Source organism: Delphinapterus leucas, chromosome 11 (genome assembly GCF_059928025.1).
Source record: "Delphinapterus leucas isolate spDelLeu-1000000601 "Yukka" chromosome 11, BTC_Dleu_Yukka2, whole genome shotgun sequence".
NCBI classification, from domain to species: domain Eukaryota; kingdom Metazoa; phylum Chordata; class Mammalia; order Artiodactyla; family Monodontidae; genus Delphinapterus; species Delphinapterus leucas.
Window position 1 is genome coordinate 99,775,905 of NC_143139.1, and position 20,182 is coordinate 99,796,086.

The window sequence follows — 20,182 nt, forward strand, 5'->3', positions numbered from 1 at the left end:
AGAGTTCCCTGTGCTGTACAGCAGGTCCTTATTAGTTATCTAAATTTTAAAAAGTCTTAAGTATACAGAAAGTGTAGCTAATAATCCAGTGAATGCCTGTGTACTTACTACACAGCTCTGTCAAATCTGACAGTTCGTTCTTCATTTTTGTTTCAGACTACTTATTTAAAAATTAAATTTCACATTTGTCATTGAAGCTTCCTTCCTTATTCTCCAGAGGTGACCACTACATTGAAATTGGTTTTTATAATTTCTAAACATGCTTTTTTTTCATTTTCACCACATACATATATATCTATAAACAATAGTTATGATCTTGATGATATTCTGAAACTTTCTGTAAACGGCATCACACTTAAATATTCTTCTGTGACCTGCTTCTTGTGTTCAGCTTTATATTTTAATGCTTATTCATGTTGATGGGTGTAGCTGTCTTTCATTTATTTTCACTCTTTATAGTTTCACACTGTATGAATATGTTATACTCTATCCAGTCTCCTGTTGAAAGACATGTGAGTTGTTTCTAAGTTTTTTGCAGTTACAAACAGCGCTCAATCCTAACGTTCTTGTATGTGTCTCCTTATGCCCTGGTGTAGGAGATGCTCTGTTTAGGACAGGACTTTTCTGGGTTACAGGATGCAAACGTCTCGATATTACCAGGCTCTTCACAGCAGGTGCATCCCCCCACCCCTCCGCCCAGCATGCGCAGAATTCCTTTCAGCCCACATCCTCTCCTATACTCTGCAGTCCTCCCAATTTCTAGGCTTTGCCCATTTGAAAAACAAGAACTGACATCTTTCTTTTACCTGTCTTGCTCTGCACATCCCTGATTACCAGTGAGTATAAGCAGCTTTTCCTATTTTTACTGACCACTTGAGGTCTGTTCACATCCTTGGCCCATTTTTTGAATTAGGTAGTTTGTCTTTTTCTTATTGATTCTTAGGAGGATTAAAAAATATGTGTGTGGGCTTCCCTGGTGGCGCAGTGGTTGAGAGTCCGCCTGCCGATGCAGGGGACACGGGTTCGTGCCCCGGTCCGGGAAGATCCCACATGCCGCGGAGCGGCTGGGCCCATGAGCCATGGCCGCTGGGCCTGCACGTCCAGAGCCTGTGCTCCGCAACGGGAGAGGCCACGGCAGTGAGAGGCCCGCGTACCACAAAAAAAAAAATTGTGTGTGTGTGTGTGTGTGTGTGTGTGTATGTATACACACACACACACATACTGGATACTGGATACAGTCCTTTGTCAGTCATATATGCACTGCAGATATCCTTTGCTAGTCTGTGCCTTGTACCTTTACCTTAATTATAGTGCCTTTGTCAAACATAAGTTTTAAATTTTTGTGTTGTCAAATTTACTGATTTTTTAAAAAATTGATGCCTACGCTCTTAAGGTTTTACCTTGCAGGTTGCTTTGTAATCCACCTTGAATTGGGGCATATGTGTGGCATGAGGTAGGGACCTAATTTTACTTTCTCCATATGGCTAGCCAGTTATTTCAGTATCATTTATCAAATAATCCATCCTTCCCCAGCTGGTCTGCCTACCCTGTCTGCCAAAGACAAATACCCACATTACCACGGGCCTGTGCCTGGGGTCTCTGCTCGCCTGGCCCACCTGTCCTAGGCCCAGATCACATGGTCTTCATCAGTCTCACAGAATGTCTTGGGAGTGGATGTAGATCTTCCCCTTATCTGGCCATCTGTGGGGTTGTCTTGCTATTCTTGGCCCTTTGCTCTTCAACATCAACCTTCGAATATGCTTCATGTTCCACAAAAAAACATGGTTGGAATTTTTATTAGAAATACATTGATTTATAAATTACAATGGAAGGCAGTTGACATCTTTTCAGGTTTGAAATTTTTGTCCATTAACCCGGTTATCTTCCTGTTTATTGGGTTTTCTTTGATGTCTTTCAGAGAACTTGAGCATCTCTCCCACGGCTGTCTTGCACTTATTTGGTGTGATGCGTTCTTGGGTGCTTCCACCTCTCCCCCAGGGAAAATCCTACAGGGACGGGCCCCACACACCCAAAGGCTGCCCACCTGCCTGCAGTCCTGGCCTGTCAGGGTGTCCTTTCCTCTCCTCTGTCTGCCCTGGGAGGGGCTCTGAGTGCCGGGGGTCCCCTGCAGTGACGTGGGCATCCATCATCCTGCTGCCTTCTCTTTGGAGCGGGGATTGGGTTTGCTGTCTGGTTTGCTAGACACAGTTGATTGGAGGTAATAAAAATCTTAAGACCTGAGATTTCAGATGTCTGATCCGACTGGAATGGGATTGGGGCTTTTAAATGGTCATTTTCAAGTGCATCGGGGGTCTTATGTGAATTGTCTTTTCCTCAGCTAGAGAGATTTATGATTTTTTAAAAATGGCGTTTGTCATAGGACCGGTGTTTCTCTTTGACCCCCAGAATCCCCAGCCTCAGAACCCCAAGGGTGAGCTTTTTAGGAGGAGACTCTGCTAACAGGCTTGTTCTTCAGAGGTGATGGGCTGCCACGAAGGCAGAAGGCCTGCTTGTCGTCCTGGTGTACCGCTGAGTGGCCTTTCCAGCTCTCTGGCCTCCTTTCCCTCCCAAGTCGTCTGGAGCCTGGGGAGATGGGAGATAAGGATTTGCAGCCTGGGCCCTGTGCGGTGGCAGCTGGAAGGCCTGGACTGGAGGGTCAGGCACCTCCCTAAGAGCCTGCTCTGAAATGGCCGCAGCGCTGTGCTTCCCAGGGGGTCGGCGCCGTGGTCATCCAGCAGTGGCCCCTGCCCAGGGGGCTTCCCGAAGGCGCATCCTCTTCCCTTGGAGAGCTCTCTGTGTGCTCGCCGGCTCCTCCCTGGGTTTGTTTGGAAATGGCTGGTCCACGTGGCTGATTCTGCACCAGTCGGGAAGGTCCCAATTGCATGTGTCAGATCCCAAAGACGATGGAGGCCCCCGTCCCGAGTGGGCACAGGTGGCGGGCCCTGCGATGAGTGGGCGTCCGCCGCGGAGAGCCTGCCTCCTGGGCTTGTCTCATCCGGGCAGCGATGGCGACGTTTATTGTCCAGGTGAAGCTTCGTTAAAGCAGAAGCCCAGTTTCCATTAGGATATGAATGTTTTATTTATTAAATTGCTATTTTAATATAATTTACCAAGTCATCGAAGACAAATAATCCACTTAAGCGAAGCTGTAAAACTCCATTTTCCCCGAATGCTGTGTTCCTGTGAACGCGTGGCTTATACTGCACTCCGCTCGCCAGCTGGGGGTACCTTATGGGGACGCAGGATTCACAGCCCAACCTCCTGAATTCCGAGTGAGGATGGGTCCCAGGGCTGGCCTGAGGCTGACCTCTGCACTCCCCGGTTAAATAAAGGTTGTTAAGCACATTAAGAGCCCCCTCCATCACAGGATACAGCGAAGGCTGTATCACTAAAGTACAAGGAGGCAGGCCACTAAGAGCAAGACTCAGCAGAGAAAACAAGCTCTCAAAAACGTAACTGCAAAGGAAGAGAGACTATGGTATAGGAGAAATCTGGAGAAAATGTAAATCGAGAGAGATAAGGGAGCAACATCAAAGCAGGCCTTCACCCAGGGGCACCTGCCAGTTAATTTCCAGGGCCTTCTGCCTGGTTGTAATGAGCCTCAGGCAGGAGACAAACCTGGAGCCTGTCCAGGGACTGAACAGGTGCTGCTGTTCGCCTTTCTTGGCCTTGGCCATGGAAGTTAAGGAAAAAGGAAGGAAAACACCTCCCTTCGGAATATCTGACCACAGTCCTGCATTCACATGAGTTTGGAGTCCCAATTCATGTTACTTGACTTACAAAATTTCAAGCTGAAAATTTAGTTGGAAGCAGACTTGGGATAATAGTGCCTTTAGGCTCTAGCAGAAGCAAGTACAAAGTTGTTCTTCCCCAAAGAAAGCCATTTCTGATACACGCCTCAAAGAATTCCAACAGATGAAAGTTCCAAGGAACGTGTCGACGAAAAATTAATAGTCAATCTAAGAAAGAAATGGAGAATTTTATTCGAGCCAACTGAGGATAATAACCTGGGAGACAGTCTTTCAGAAGCTCTGAGTACTGTTCCTCCCATTAGAAGTTAAAGCACAGTTGTATACATTTTCGAGAGAAGGAGTAATACTCCATCAAAGGACATATTGACAGTTTACATAGTCCAGATCTGCACGTACAAGGCAAGTAGTAGGTCATCCTGATCCCTTACAAGATTAAGAAATGTTGTCTCCTAAGGAGTTACCTTGCTGGCGCCAGGAGAAAATTGCTCTCTGTGACGGAGCAGGCATGCCCGTGTCCTTTGGGAGGTCTGGTTCATGGGTAGTGTAGGTGCACAGTGCACACTAAAGAGGGGTAGTGGCCCAGACTGGCAGAGAGAATTTTATGTTAAAACATTTCTTGTCCTGCCTTAAAAATAATTTTATTTCATCAAACATAAGCTCCAAGAGGGGGAAAATCACTAAAGTACAAGGAGGCAGGCCACTAAGAGCAAGACTCAGCAGAGAAAACAAGCTGCAAGAAAGAGATCTACAAAGACTACAGACTTTAAAGTGATCTGAGATGTGCTAGAAAATAACTTTAACATGTTTAAAGTGATAAAAAGGAACATAGTGGATGAAAAAGGAGGAGGAAAGGGAAACTCGTGATTTACAAAGCAGGTCTGAGAAGAGAAGCAAGTCTCAAATTTAATGGGTGAGTTAAACAGGAATTGTGATACAGTTGAAGAGATGACTAGTAAGTTGGAGGAAAGATTTGAAGAAAGTAATTCTCCCAGACAAACAAAGAGATGGAACATATAAAAAGAGGGGTTAAGTGAAATGGAGAGCAGAGTGAAAAGACCTCACACCTGCCTGACCTGGGTTCTGAGAAAATGCAGAGAATGGCAGGGGGCAGATGGATGTTTGATAGGAGATAGTGGATGATAGTTTTCCAAAACTGATGAAAGCAGCCCATTCTCAGGATATCTCGAGCAGAATAAATATTATAAGGAAAATGCAAAACATCCAAGACAAAGAGGGTATCTCAAAAGCAGCCAGAAAGAAAAGTGTGATTTCCTGCAAGGGAATGACAAATAGATTGATAGCTTTAAACAGTGGAGGCCAAAAGATGTCATTTTTAACATCTTTAAAAGTAATAACCAACAGTTCTATCTTTCAAGAATGAGAATGAAATAAAGACATTTTTAGACGACAGCTGAAAGGGTTTACTGCCAAAAGACCTCTCATTAGAGGATCTTCTAAAGGTTGCATTTCAAGAAGGATAATGATTTTAGAAGAAACGTCTAGATGCTGCAAATGCAGCAGAGGTTCAAAGAAAAATAGAATATTATGAACAACCTTGTAGGTGGCAAATTCCTACAAAAAGAAAAGTTTTCAAAAATTTTAGAAAGTCTGAAGTGTTTTATAATCATATGGAAATTGAATCAGGAATACAGACCTTTCCACAAAGAAGACATCATGCCCAGCCCATTTCTAGCCAACTTTCGAAGGACAGGTATCCCGGTCTCGTACAGACTCTGAGAAGAGGAGGAGGAAAGAGACAAACACAACCTTCATGATTAAAGTAGACAAGGATGGTTCTAGAAGGGAACATGAGAGGCCAGTTTTCTGTAAGTGTGAGAGCAGAAATCCTAAATGAAAGATCAGCCAACAGGGCCCAGCTGTGATTAAAAAATATAACTTACTGTGACCAAATCGAGTTTACCGGGAATGCAAGGTTGGTTCAACATTAAAGAAACTCTGATACTAATGTAATTCACCACGTTCACAGATTAAAGGAAAACAATCTTGTTGTCTCAGTTGATTCAGGAAAAGCATCGGATGAAATTCTGTAACCATCCATAAGAACTCTAGTAAATTAGGAATAGGAGGGCACCGACCTAACCTGCCACGCGTTATCTACACAAAGTTCTAGTGTGAAACAGCTTCCTTCTCCGGCACGTAAGGTGCAAAGCAGCGGCCCGGTCGCTGTTAAGTCAGGAAGCAGAAGGCGAGGATGCCGCCGCACTGCAGCAGCTCTGCTCGACCTGCCGATGCCAGCTCGGCCAGCACAGGGCAGTGGGACGCAGAAGCACACTCCCGTCTCTGGCTTTATCTCCTCAGCACCCTCTAACACTCCAGGCAGTGTGACCTGCCAGTGACCTCCATGTGGCTAAACCCAGTGGTCAGTCACATCCCCGGGCTCGTGTTACCTGACCCTCTGGCAGCACCTCACACTCCTCCCAGCTCCCTGCTCGTTCCGTTAGGCCCTCAGTGTAAACTTGTGGCCTGGACCGTGGGGCCACATCCTCTGGCACTTGTAACAGGGAAGAGCCAATTCTGACTACATGTTGCATCTGTTTCTTTTACTTTAACCTTTGTTTTCTGCTGCTTTTGTTCACTAAAAGGATACTGTCTATACACAGTGGCCTGCCTTGGGGAACCCTGCCCCCTGAATGTTAAACCAAAGTGCCTTTGTTCAGGGAAACATCCGGACCCTGTTCCACCTGTGGATGGCTGGCTACAAGAAAGAAGAAATCGACACATCCCCTCCCTGAGGCTGGCCATTATTCCAGGGGATATTTGCAAAACTTACGGCCCTTTCACTTTACTTCTCATCTCCTCCTCCTCTCCGTGCTATAAAAGAAACTGGCATCCAAACCCCGATAAGATGGTTTTACAAAGACACTAGTCTGCTATCTCCTCAGTCTGCTGGCTTTCCAAATAAAGTCATATTCCCTGCCTCAACACCTCGTCTCCGATTTATTGGCCTGTCGTGCGGTGAGCAGAGCCAGCTTGGACTCGGTAACACACCCTGGACTCATCTATCCCACTGCCTGCCCGACGGCTGCACTCGGGTGCCTAGCAGGTGCGTGTCCACAGGACAGACTCACAACCTTCCCATCAACACACTTTCTCCTGCACCCTTTCCCACAAACCTTTCCTCCTCTTAGGAAACGACGGCTTCCTCTTTGCGCTTGTTCAGGCCAAGGACATTGGTGTTATCCTTGGTTCCTCTTTGTCTCCTACCCCATAGGTCCCGCATTCATCAGCGTATTTTGTTGGCTCAACCGTCAGACCATCTAGCATCTGACCTCTTTTCACAGCTGTGCTGAACCCCCTTGTCCCAACTCACTAACAAGTTGGAATTTTATGATTTCCGTGGTCTTCTATCCCATCTCCCTGGGTCTGCCTCTCCCCACCCTGCCCACTGCCAGGTCTGTCCTGGCAGCGCGGGGAGCAGTGAGGAGGGGTGCAGGTGACCACTCGGGGGGAACGCAGCATGCTCGCTTCCGGTCAGCATCGTTTCCGGGCGGTGCCCGGGCCGGACGCCTGCTCTGCTCTTGCCTTTCGTTCAGGGCTGAGTGATCGGCCTCTGTGGGGAAAACGGGTCCCTTCTCACGGGGTGCATAGAATGGGGGCCCCTCGGACTGGCCTTTTATCGTTGCTGCCCATCATCCGTGCAAGAAAGCAAACGAGCACCCGGTCGCCGGGCACATCCGCTGTGTCCCGCTGCCCGATTAGAGAGAAAATTGTCCTTATTTTAATGAGATGAGAATTAGAAACGGAGGCCTTGAGTAAAAAAGCGAGCAAGCCGGCCCCGCTCTGTGTTCCTGGCCAGCCTGTCTGGGCTGCACGCTGACCTTCTCGGCTGTTCTCTCTTGCAGTCGGAACCTGAGGGCTTCGCGCATTTCCACCTGTACGTGTGTGCTGCTTTTCTCGTGAGATGGAGGAAAGAAATACTGGGAGAACGAGATTTTCAAGTAAGTAAATGCCTTTTCAGAAGAACCCGAGTGTGATTTCCTGCTGGGAGAGAGGTGTATTAGATTTAGTTCACAGGGTTATTTGTGGAGGAGCTTGGAGACGGGCTGCCTGAGGTCACCGCTGACCTGCTGCCTGAGACTCCATGGCCGAGGGCACAGATCACGTGGGGCCTGGGCTCTGCCGACACTGGCGTTATTAAACGTGCTGTCGTGGACTCCAGGAGATACCTCCTGAGCCGGCCGGTGTGTGTCCTCAGCAGAATGGCCCGGGGGCTCCTGGGAGCCTCGTGGCAGCTGTGGGGAGTGGGGCGTTAGGGAAGGGGCTGGCCGCGTGATCGCATGGCCTGGCTGCCCGGCACTTGGTAGCTGTGTGACCCAGGGGTGGTTGCTAGCCTCTCTGAGCCACGTTTCCTCAGCGGTTCCGTGGGAGAGCTACACTCGCCCCCATCCATCAGAGGCTCTGTGCTCGACCCAGGGGCTCCAGGTGGGCCGATCCCCCACCCCGTCCCCACCCCCAGGTGTGCCTGTGCGGTGGTACTGTGGGCAGTGTTGACCCCTGGGAGGGCGGGCCGCCTGGGGTGCAGTGAGGAGACACCAGCAGAGGGGACCAGGAACCAGGCTCTGCCCCTCACTGTCTGGGGGTCACTCTCTGGCTGCTTCACCTCCTCGAGCCCCTCATCTTTCAGGTGAGGGGACAGGGAAGGAGGCCCTGTTGTCCCAGGCCACAGTGTGGTGACCCTGGGCAGCTCGCTTGGCCCGTGGCCCCTCAGCTCCCATGCTTGTCAGACGCTCTGAGGACCCTGCTCCACCCGCCGAGGGCCGTGGGAAGCCACCCAGCCCTGCCGCAGCGCCCAGGCGCTTTCCATCTCGGCCACCAGGACGGTGGATGGGGAGGGCCTCTGTCCGGGCCAGCAGAGCCCAGCGCCCAGCCTGCCCCGCCCCGAGGTGCTAGATGGCGAGACCTGGTCCCTTTTCTCATCCCGGCTCCTGCCCTTGCTGTCAGCACAGTGCTGTGGGAGCCTGGCTCCAGGGCGGCCTTCGCCCCGCCCTGCCCCTTTCCACCTCCGGTTGCTGTCTGTGAACTGGGGAGAAGGCAGCCTCCTGCCCTGCCCCCTTGCCCTCGTGGGAGGCCTGCGGCCCCCTGGGTCACTCTGCGTTGGGCACGTGGCAGTGCCGAGAGAGCCCGGCGCCGGCCTGCGTCGCCGAGTGAGGGGGGATGACCGCGGGCGGCCGACGGGGCCCCCCGAGGGCCCGCTGTCCATGGAGGTGCGGGGGAGCCCACAGACCGGCTGGGCCGTTGGTTGGAAGGGAGAAGGGCCCCGCCTCCCTGGTGACCCGGGCCAGCGTCCACACCTGCGCCCGGCTAGCTCTCACCTGGACGACAGGTGATGCAGGTGCCCGAGTCCCCCAGGCTGACGGTGGCTCAGATGTTGCTGCCTCAGTTACGCTGGGACTTCTCTGGTTGGGGAAACAGTTCTGGGAGGCCCCAGCCAGGCATCACTGCCCTCGCGGGGCCCGCACCTGGTGGGGGTCGGTGGTTCGGAAAGAGTGTAGGGAGTGCGCTGAGCCCAAGGCTCGTCATTGTCCCAGGAACCGCTCGTGACCCCCCAACGCTGGGTGGCCCCTGAGCCTCACGTGCCTGAGAAATGGCCCTTGCCCGCCGGCGTGAGTCCCAGCTGGGGACAGGGACCTGAAGCTGGTAGTGACCTCGTGCAAAGGGTCCTGCCCTGCGTTTCTTCCTGCTGCTCCACAAACAGGGACGGTGCTGCCAGGGTCCAGGGCCACCAGGAGCAGCCCTGGACGCGAGGGTCCCTGAGCTGGGTGGGAGGACGTGCCCACGGGTGGGTGGTGCTGGGCCGCCCCGCTTGGCCTTCCTGTCTTCCCGCCCCACGCCCAGGAGCCCGTGGAGGGCTGCCCAGGGCTCTGCAGTGTGGCCGCCCCACCTGACGTGACTGCGTCCCTGGTGGCCTTGGAAGACGTGAAGACGAGCCCCTTGCCCATAGCTCGCTCTCGTGTTGCTTTCTGGCCAGAGATGCTGCCCTGTTGTAACTGGAGGGTGCTACTAGGCGGCTGGTTAGAACGCTTTGTTGGCCTCCCAGGGCCCTGCTCTCTTAACTCGAGGCTCACCGAAGCCAGGGGACAAGCGCGGCACAGCAGCCGGTGCGCCAGACCTCGGAGGAGCCATGAGGTTGATTCTCCCCCGAACTCAGGCCTGGATGTCATAGGGTTGGATGCAGGGCGTGTTGTGAACACACTGCATTGTGGGGAATTGAACTGAATGGGAAAGTAAACAAGAAGAGAAAACAAATAAAGCACCTTTGGAGCCCTGGCGGGCACGGGGCGATTGCGTGTGCAATCGTGGCATTTTAGGAACATGATTCTGTGTGCACGGAAGACAGCTTGAGAGTCCCGCAGTGGAACATCCATGGAAGAGGCTTTAAAGGCCCTCAGTCTCTGCAGAGTTGGGAAATGGCACGCTGCTGTGTCATCTCCGTGGGAACAGTCATTTCCTGAGGGGCGTCTTCAGGAGGAAGACAGAGTCCTCCTAGCGTTCAGCACGCCCAGCGGTGTGGGTACTTTTGGCGGAGTGCGGGGGGGCATGGGCTTGGCTTCCTGCATCCAGTTCCCAGAAGCTCAGTGAAGTTGGGGTCCCACCTCTTCTCGTGTGCTTCGGCTTCTGAGACCTGCCCAGCCCAGGGGTCTGGTTGTGTCCAGTTCTGTGGACCTACGGGAGGGTCGCTGGGTCATCTGGTTGGAGGGAGGCACCTCCCGGAGTGGACAGTCACTCCTGCCCTGAGATCTGGTGCCCCAGGGACCTTGTACTTGTCTCCGAGGATTCGCTGTCCCCCGGGCAGACCTTGTGCCGTCCGTCCTGCAGGTGACGGGTCCCCAGCTCTGCCCGAATGCAGCCCGCAGGTGCCGCACACACCCTGGGTGTCCGAAGCCGACCTCTTCCCCCAGGCCCCTGTTCCCACCCCACCAGCCACGGAGGTCCCAGCCTCAGCGCCCGCAGCCTGATTCTCCCCGGCTGCCTTTTTCTAACCAGATTCTGTAGGGCCTGTGGGGGAAGGAGCCCCCTGTGCCCAGTCTTGTGTCCCCTGGTGGTGCGGCTGGCACGCTGACCTGGTCCCTCCCCTCTGTGGGGTGCCCCACAGTAAGAACTTGGGGCCCAGAGAGGATGGGTGCACGTGGCTGAAGATGCCTTTGAAGGGCTGGGCTCAGGTCCTGAGCCAGAGCTGCCATGTGCCCCTGATCGTTCCTCCTCTCCGGCGGGGATGCAGGTGCGCTGGAGGTGCTGGCCTTACCGGGTTCTTTGTCTGATTCATAAGGGCAGCTTATAAAACAGTTGGTAACGCACAACCCTAGAAAATCATTCTAGTTTATCCCCCCAAAGTCTGAGCTGCTTAGTTTGTCCTGGTGTCCCAGGACATCGGAGGTCCGACAGCCCCTGTGCGGGCCCCCGGTCCTCATTCACAGCCCGCAGAGCCTGGTTCGCCCTGGGCCTGCTGCTTGGTGGGGAGGGCAGCACCCAGGGGGGATCATTCCTACCCCACTGCCTCCCGGGGGTGACCCGGCAGCGTGGCTGCAGAGGTGCTTTGTGACATGGAAGTTTCTCCTCGCCTAGGAACTGTCATCGTGCTTCTGGATTTAGAAGAGGCCAAGTCCCTTAGATGCAAAAGAGGCAGCAGCATACCGTGCTTTGTTTTTCAGAGGAGACAAAGCAATTAATTGTGGTAAACAGAGCGTGGAACTTCCAGTGCAATCAGGGGCCTTCTCTGCGGGGACCTCGGGAGCTCAGAGGTCTGTAAATATTTCTGAGAAGGTAATCGGCCGCTGCATATTTGCTGGTGAACGACGAGCCTCATGGGGAGAAACGGCTTCCCGTGCACGCGTGGTGGCCGCCAGCCCCGAGAGGCTGTGAGCCCGGGGTGAGGCCGGGTGTAGGGCCCCGCCTGGAAACCCCAGCCGGTCCACGGAGGGGGCTCAGTGTGTGAGCGGTGGCCGCCGTGCCCCGCACCCCTGGAGCTGGGGCCTCCTCTCGTGCAGGCCCTTCGCCTTGTCTCCTGTGATCGCAGGTTGCCGCTCGGTGGGGACCAGGTGGGGACAGGCAGGGGCAGTGCCCAGCGGGAGGCCTCTGTCTGCTCTGATGTCCCTGGCCCCTCTGATGTCCCCTCAGGCCCTCCCTCTGCACTGGGCCCTGTGCTGTCTGTCACGAGACTCCGTTTCCACGCACGAGGGGTTGGGCTGGCTGGGGGTGGACTGGGCAGGGACAGCAGGGCGTTGTGTATTGTGAGGCCAGGGGTCAGGGATGGGAGTAATAAATCAGGTGCGGGAGCAGGTTGGGGAGCTAGAACCAAGGACCCGGATCTAGAGCGGATCAGGTACCGGCCTGCTCTGCAAGGGAAGGAAGTTAGTGAAGCTGGGGCTGAGCGTGTGGGGTCGGGGTGTGGGTGGTGATCAGGAGAGGAGCCTGAGAGGGCACGAGGGAGCCAGGCGGCTTCCTTAACAGGGCAGGGGAGCCAGGGGTGGGAAAGGACCCGGTGCAGTAGGAGGCGGGGCCGTAAGGCTGGAGGAGGAGCCCTAAGGGGGCGGGGGCGGGACCTGGGGTGGGAGGTGGACACGCCCACAGGGTGTGAGACACGTGGAACCTAGAGGGACGGGTGGGCAGCCCACGCAGACTCGGGGACAGCGAGGTTGGCGGTCTTCCCCTTGACTTCGAGGGGGAAGCGGCCACAGTCCGCAGCGCGGCCCGCGGCTCAGAGGTGCCTCTGCTGTTAGACATTGTCTGGCGGAGGCTCTGGGGTGTTGGACGCGGTGGTCCACGCCTCACTTTGCCAAAGTCTCCCTCTGTCTGCAGGTTAAACCTGAGTCTAAAATTTTACAAACAGAAAGACATCGAATGGAGCAGCCGCAGGAGGAGGCTCAGAATATTTGATGAGGATAAAAAATGAGGCTGCTGTGGGTCTGACGGCTTAAAAGCTCTGGGTAGGATCTGAGTTCAGATCCTACAGAGATCCTACAGAGATGCATCTGTTTTTAAGAGTTTGTGGAGCATTTACAAAATTAATCGTCTGATCTAGACCATAAAAATTGTCAAAATCTGAAAAACCGGAATAATACGGACTGCATTTGCTGAGCATAATCCTTTAAAACTAGATAATAAAGTTAAACCTGAGTAATGAAGCATTTGGAAATTAGAGAGCCCTCTTCAAAATACATGGGTCAAGGTGAAAGTGATCCTGTAATTATAGAATAAATTTAGAAACGTATGGGACCTTAGAGACTCCGCTTTACTGTCGGTAAAGTTCACATTTGCAGTTCTTCGTCCCCTTCTTCTATCAGTGAACCTCAATCAGGCCCATCACAAAATATTTGAAACGCCCTAATAATTGGTGACCGGCAAAGGGAAGGAAAAAAAAATGCGTGGGGTGTGGCCTGTGCTGGGCTTGTAAACAAATTCACGGGCGAAATGCCTTTTATTATTTAAAAACGTTTTCTTTTAAAAGCCTAGTAACTCTTTAACTGAAGACGTTAGAGGTGGAAAAATAAAGTCAGCTTATGATAAAAGGCGTGAAGGGACCAACGGTAAAGTAAATGAATGGCTTAGGAAGTGCGTGGACGGGCGTCTCCTCACGCCCTCCCCGCTGGAGCCCCGCGGAGCCCGCCTCCCTCCAGGAGCTGATGGAAGCCCAGGCCCAAGGTTGGTACTGGGGCAGGTGGTGGAGGCACCCTCTGCCCACCAAAATTCCAGATCCCGGAAGGACAGCCAGCGCTCACCGTGCGTCATGTGGCTGGTGCAGGCAGGCTTGGCAGGCTGGCCCCGGAGACACAGCTCCAGCTCTCAGGAGCCAAGCTCCAGATGCCAGCCAGGGGCAGCCCTGCAGCCAGGCCCCCCAAGGTCAGGGCAGCTGTGTGCACGCCTCCCTGCTCACTGTTGTTGTAACATCCTAGCAGTAAACCAGCGGCATCAAGGCACGGGGGGGTCTTAAGAGATTCAGTAGCTTCTCCTGAGTTTAATAGAAAGGAAGAACCAACCCTACTCTTTTTTTTTTTTTTAATTTTATTTATTTATTTATTTTTGGCTGTGTTGGGTCTTCGTTTCTGTGCGAGGGCTTTCTCTGGTTGTGGCAAGTGGGGGCCACTCTTCGTTGCGGTGCGCGGGCCTCTCACTATCGCGGCCTCTCTTGTTGCAGAGCACAGGCTCCAGACACGCAGGCTCAGTAGTTGTGGCTCACGGGCCTAGTTGCTCCGCGGCATGTGGGATCTTCCCAGACCAGGGCTCGAACCCATATCCCCTGAATTGGCAGGCGGACTCCCAACCGCTGCGCCACCAGGGAAGCCCAAGAGCCTTACCTTTGATCCGGTAATTCCGCTTGCTTATAATTACAGGAAAACAAATCGCCAACAGCCTGAATATCCAACGTTGGCAGAAGAGTGCCCTGGATTATCGTACGTTGCTGTTGAAATATTTTCTAACTACCAAAAATCACATCTTCAAGTAATGGTCACTGATGTTAGAAAGTGCTCTCAGGATGTTTCCATGTGGGGGGAGAAGTGCAATCCACAATCACACACATCTACACACACACACACACACACACGTCTGTATATGTCCATGCATGTAAAACACACACCATCTTGTGTATGCACAAAACACATGTCTGTATACACACGTGTACAAGCACATACATGTACACACGCAAGATGCACACATGATCTACACATGTAAACATGACCTGCATGTGTATGTGTATATAAAATATGTGTACATGTGCTCAACATTACAAATGTATACACTACACATATAGGGAACACACCTACATGTGTACATATATATAAAATGCATATATATTTACATGTGTATATACATGTAGAAATGATCCCAAGTTTGCTTGTCTTATGTGCGCAATAAAAAGACTTAACAGGGACTTCCCTGGTGGTCCAGCGGCTAAGACTCCATGCTGCCAATGCAGGGGCCCAGGTTCAGTCCCTGGTCAGGGAACTAGATCCCACATGCTGCCACTAAGACCCAACACAGCCAAATAAATAGTAAAATAAATAAATAAATAAAAATTTAAAAAAAGACTTAACAGAAGCAGGTCACAGTGTTTGCATCATTTAGTTTAGGTTAGTAGAATTACAGACATTTTAATTTTCCTGTTTGAATGTCTGTTGTATTTTCCACATCTTCTCAGTGAGTAGTCAGCACGGTTTTCTCACCCGGGTTCATTCCCGCCTTAGGCAGGTGAGACCCCTTTGTGAGGCGCCTGGCTGGGGGCCCTGCTCAGTGACGCTGGGCTCCAAGGTCCCTCAGTATCCTCTGGGCGTCTCAGCAGGTCCCACTGCACCGGGATCCCCACAGACTCTGTCCCTCAGCTCACACACGTGCACATGCAGACACAGGCGTGCACACCACGGGGTCCCCAGGGCCGAGACGTGTGTCCGTCTCATGTGAGGACTCCCAGTGGCCACCGGTGTGCCCCCGCCTGCCCGTGGCGGCTCGGAAGCTGTGCACAGCGCCCCAGCTGTCCCCTCCCTTTGGCCAGGAGGAGGGTTCTGGCCCCGCCTGGTCTAGCCCATTGGTCACCCTCAAAGCCTGTGTTGTACTCTTTGGACCAGGCTTCTTTCTGCCAAGCCATTGGTTCCTTATCATCAGAGAAGGGTTAGACGAGGTCGTTTCTAAATAACCATGCGGGGCCTGTGTGCAGACTGGGCTGGATTCCAGTACGTGACCTTCAAGCCCCTCCCAGCTGGCCTCCCCATCCCCCGGCCCGGCCCTGCACTCAGCACGCCGCCCTCACCGCAGACTTCTGGGATCTTTGGTAAAGAGCCTACTAGTAAAGCCATTAAAAGAATCTCTGGGGCACCTCTGATTTACAAAGACAGAAAGAAAGACAACAAGGTCCAAAGCCTGAGCTTTGAGGAGACGGAGCCGGGCTCAGCGTGCAGACACAGGGCCAAACGACCTCACCGCTCACCTGTCCTCGCCCATTACGTGTCCTCCGGCCTGGACGCCGGCGCCCGGTGTGCTCAGCCTCTGGCCGCAGCCCCGTGGAATTCGTTTGCTTTGCCAGAGGCCTCCATGTAAATGCTCGTCAGCTAGAGCCTTTGTCAGGTTGGACTTCCGGGCCTTTGAAGATCAGCCGCAGTTTCGGAATTACGCGTGGAAGCGGGTGGAGCGGAGACAGCCTGTGCTCACACCTGTGGGGGCCGTCACCCCCGGCGAGTGTCCTCTGCCCCGTGGGTGTGGGGTGTCCGCGACCGTGAGGTCTCGGGGCCTCCGACAGGATGGAGGGGCCGCCTCTGCGCGCCTTTGCCCGTCCCCACTCCGTTCCTTCCCTTTGCTCTGAAACCAGACGGCGTCGGCGGGACCTTCCGGAAGATCTTCCTGCCCTCTGTCCGTGGGGACCCCTGGGGGGGGCCACCCGACGCCCCGTCACTGAGGCCTCGAGCGTGGGGTCACGGCCTCGCCTCCAGCGCTGGCCTGCTCGCCTGCGTTTGGAGCTGCAGCACCTCCTGGGCAAGTCCATTGCTGTTTTGATCCGCGGTGCACTCAGCCCCCCGAGGCAGCTAATTAGCCCCCTGGCGTCCTCCCCCCGCTGGGTCAGAGGAATGGCCCCAGGGCCGGTGTGCGTCTGTGTCAAGTGGCACTGAGTTTGCTCTGCCAAGTGGCCTTCCACGGGTTAACCTCCAACGGTTTGTGTTTCATCTTGGGTTCATTTGAAGCAGCAAATGTCAGGAAATGTCAATGTAAAGATCAATTGTCTCTTTCTTCATCATTTCAAGACATTTTAAAGACAAAATCGGGTCAGTTGAAAACTAATCTTTCGGTGGATTGTGCTTTCCTGTGCTCCCATGGGTGGCACGCGTGTTGAAGTGTGGGTGTGCATGGACGTGGAGGCGGATGGAGTGTCAGTTGGGACCTTTCCTGACTAGAAGCTCTAGGGGTGCCGACCCCTTGCCGCGCAGTCTAGCGTGCCATCGTGAAGCTCTTAGGAAAGAGGGCTCGCACGGTGCCGGGTGGGTGGCAGGGCCGTGGCTGGGTGCGCTCACGCCCCACAGGGCAGGCAGGTGGGCAGGGGCGGCCTGGCTGGGAAGGGCGGGTGGCAGGAGTGGCCGAGGCCCACCTGAGTGCTGCCAATGCTGCAGTGTTGGGCCCTGCCCTGCTGCCGCCCTGCAGTTTCAACAGGGATCCTCATCTCTGCCACCACGCCGCCCCCAGCAGAGGGGGAGCGTGACCTGGGACAAGTGTCTGTCCACACAGGAAGGACGGCGGGGAGCTGCGGGGGGCATCCCGGGCCGAGCATCTCAGGAGGCAGGTGGACCTTGCCTGCCCTCAAGCCCGGGGCTCGAAGCCTGCCGGGCAGGGCAGGGGCCGGGCCGGGCTCACAGGATGGGAGCTCTGCCGGCCGTGTCATCCGGTGCTGAGACGTGCCCTGTGCCGGTGGGTTGGGGGACCCATCAGTGAGCCAGCAGGGTCAGGGTGAACGAGGCGTAGAGGCCGGCGCTGGGTTTGTAGCCCGGAGAAGCAAAGGCTCTTCTGTGGCGGGAGGGAAGAGAGACGACCCCGTGGCCGCGCGTGGAGTCGGCTTGGGTCCTTCTGTACCGCGGCCTCTTGCGCGCTCGTTACGATGGCCGCGGGCTCCTTTCCGTCACAGGGACGGGCCCCGTTAGTGTTGGCAGGAGGCCACGTCCGCTTCGTGGTCCGTTGGAACAGTGCGATGCCTGCGGCAGCACCTTCTCTGCGGGGCAGGAGTGACCGTCCACGTGCCAGACTTGCCGATCGAGGTGCCTGGTTTCGGAGAGTGCCCAGTGTGCGTTGTCTCTGGGGCAGGTGGCCCTCACCCCCCTGCCATCCCCGCCGCGCACAGGCCTGGACGACTCGCCGATCTGAGGGATTCTCCTTGACGCCCGCCCGCCCCTCCTGCCACGCCAGTGTCTGCGACATGTTTCCGTAGTTCTCCATCTTCGCCGAGGACAGGCCCCTGTGGGTGGCGGTGCGCGTGGTAGTCTCAGCGAGTGACGAGTGGGAGGGGAGGCAGGAGCTGGCTGTCCCCACCCCTCGCTGGGTTCCCGCCCCCCACCTCCACCCAGCCCCCCGGTGGCCCCTGCCCTCCCACGGGTCGTGTCCCTTTAAGAACTGCCCTCTCCACGGGCGTTTGAAGAACAGAGGTGGGAGTCTTTGTCCCACGACCGTCCCCAGACACGGCTGTGCTCTTATTAAATCAGCCCTCACCGCGGAGGGTCCTGCTCTCTCCGGGGGATGAGCACACGGAATCCGAGCCCGCGGGGCCCTGCTGGGCCTGGTGGCCCCGGGGCTGCACCCAGGCCGCTAACTGCCACCTGGAGAGCCGGCGTGCCGCTCTGTGTCCACGCATCACCAGACCACACCTGGCCACACCTGGCCTTGGGCCCAAGTGAAAGTGCACATCCCTGTACGGACAGCCTGAGCCGGCAGCGCCCGCGGGGCAGAGCCGGGGACCTATCCACACCTGCTCCCCATGCCCGGTTTTCTTTTTCTTCTTGCGGGGATGCCGTGATGAGTGCTGTCACCCCTTCGGTGGTGATTCTCAGGCTCTGCGTTGCTCGCCCTGTCATGATGGGCTACGTGCTCCTGAGCCCCAGGCGTGGCCGGGGTCCAGTAGGCGTGTTAACAAGAGCTGAGATGAGACAGTGTCAGCTTTTTAGTTACGCGGCTCTCACTGAAGTTCAGATGTGAGGATTCTCGCGTGGCGGTCCAGCGGTTTCCCTTCGGGTGTGGCATTTCCATCAGTTCTCAGAAGACCGCTCAGCAGAGGGTTTTCGAACAGAAAGCGGAGAGGGGTGGGTGGGGTTGGCACTGTCCCCACGTATTCTTGCCCAGTCATCATAATTTTTAAACAAATGTTAAAGCTACTTATGTATATATATTTTTAAAAGACGAAAAGTTCTAAACACCTTTTCACCTAAAACAAGCCATACCTTCTCCCCACCTTCCCCTCACGTCAAAAGGTGCCAGTTTCAATCTTAGGTTATCTTTAGCTTTTGTGTTTTGTATTTACCTGTGTCTTTATAAATAGCTCTTTCTTTTTCTTTCTTTTTTTTTTTTTTTGCGGTACGCAGGCCTCTCACTGCTGTGGCCTCTCCCGTTGCGGAGCACAGGCTCCGGACGCGCAGGCTCAGCTGCCATGGCTCACGGGCCCAGCCGCTCCGCGGCATGTGGGATCTTCCCGGACCGGGGCACGAACCCATGTACCCTGCATCGGCAGGCGGACTCTCAACCACTGCGTCACCAGGGAAGCCCTAAATAGCTCTTTCTTGATTTATTTAAATAACGACTTTTCAAGCAGGAAGGGAAGGTGCGGATTCGCTCTTGCCCCCATGGCCCCTGGCTCCCGGCGTCCTGGTCAGAGGGCGGCCTGGCCGGGCTGCCCCTTGTTGGGGCCAAGTGCCGCTCACGGGAGTCAGTCGGTCCCCTCCTGTCACCCTTGGACTTAGCAGTTGTGTCCCCACGTTCTCTGCGAATTCTTCACAGGTTCACCCCCGCTGTGGTTTATTGGAAGCGGCAGCTTCTCCAGAAATCCCACGAGTGGGCACTGCACACAGCGTCCTCCCAGCGTCCTGCCCAGGGCGCTCCCGCAGCCCGATCCCCTGCCACCCCCAGAGTCCAGGAGCACGGCGGGGCGTCAGGGTGGGAGAGGACGGGGCGGCCTGGAGGGTGGCGCCGGCGCCTCTGGCCGTTGAACGCGCCGCTCCGCGCTCTCCGTGCCCAGCACGCTGAGAAACGTAGTGCCGTCGTCCGGCCCGTATTCCCTCCCTTCTGCCCATGGCCCGCCTCTGGGGGCTTTTGTCCATCCCCCTCTTGAGGCGTCTGGTGAGGTGTCTTTCTGTCATCCTGCCGGAGTGGTCATTGGGCCCGTTCAGTCTGCAAAACGCCAGGTCTCCATCTCTGGACAGTTTCCCGAGCTGTGAACTCAACGCCATGCTTCTCTTCGTGGGATCCTGGTCGATAGTTGGCGTCCCGGATGGCCCCTGGCTCTCAACCCCAGAGGTCCCGATCCGGGGGACTGGGTGGCCACGGTGACGTGGAGGTGCCGCCATGCACGGGTGCCACGGGTGGGTGCTCAGCTCCCTCCGGCTCCGGTGTCCCGTCCTACTTACCTGGCTGCACAGGAAGTGCCGTGTGTGTTTGCGATCTTGCTGGAGGGTAGTGTCCTTGGCAGGTGGAAGTGGGTTCCTCTTGAAGTGCAGAAATGCGGAATCTGCTGCAGGGGCCGGGCCAGCAGTGAGCCCTCTCCGCGTCCTCCTGACGGCGCTGTGACACACACAGGGGTGTGAGCTCCGTGGCTGAGCCGCTGCTGTTTCCCGTAAGATCCACGACCACAAAGCGGACAAGAAACTCCTCGGCCTGCCGCTGCCTCTCTCCTGGCAGGCGGGTGGCGTCTGCCTGGGCTGAGCCCTGGACACAGGGGGAAGACGGAGGCACTGCCT

At 55.0% G+C, this 20,182-nt stretch overlaps 1 protein-coding gene across 2 annotated transcripts in view; it reads left to right on the top strand.

Annotated features, from left to right (window-relative positions):
* TBC1D22A (TBC1 domain family member 22A) overlaps nt 1-20,182 on the top strand; it is a 314,050-nt gene that overhangs the window by 274,165 nt on the left and 19,703 nt on the right. The window contains exon 12 of one of the 2 annotated variants that reach the window (XM_089921472.1): nt 7,616-7,711. The exons of the other annotated variant lie outside the window; for it this stretch is intronic. Coding sequence (XP_089777598.1) covers nt 7,616-7,711 — 96 coding nt within the window. The remainder of the gene's footprint in view (nt 1-7,615; nt 7,712-20,182) is intronic. 2 annotated transcript variants of the gene reach the window in all.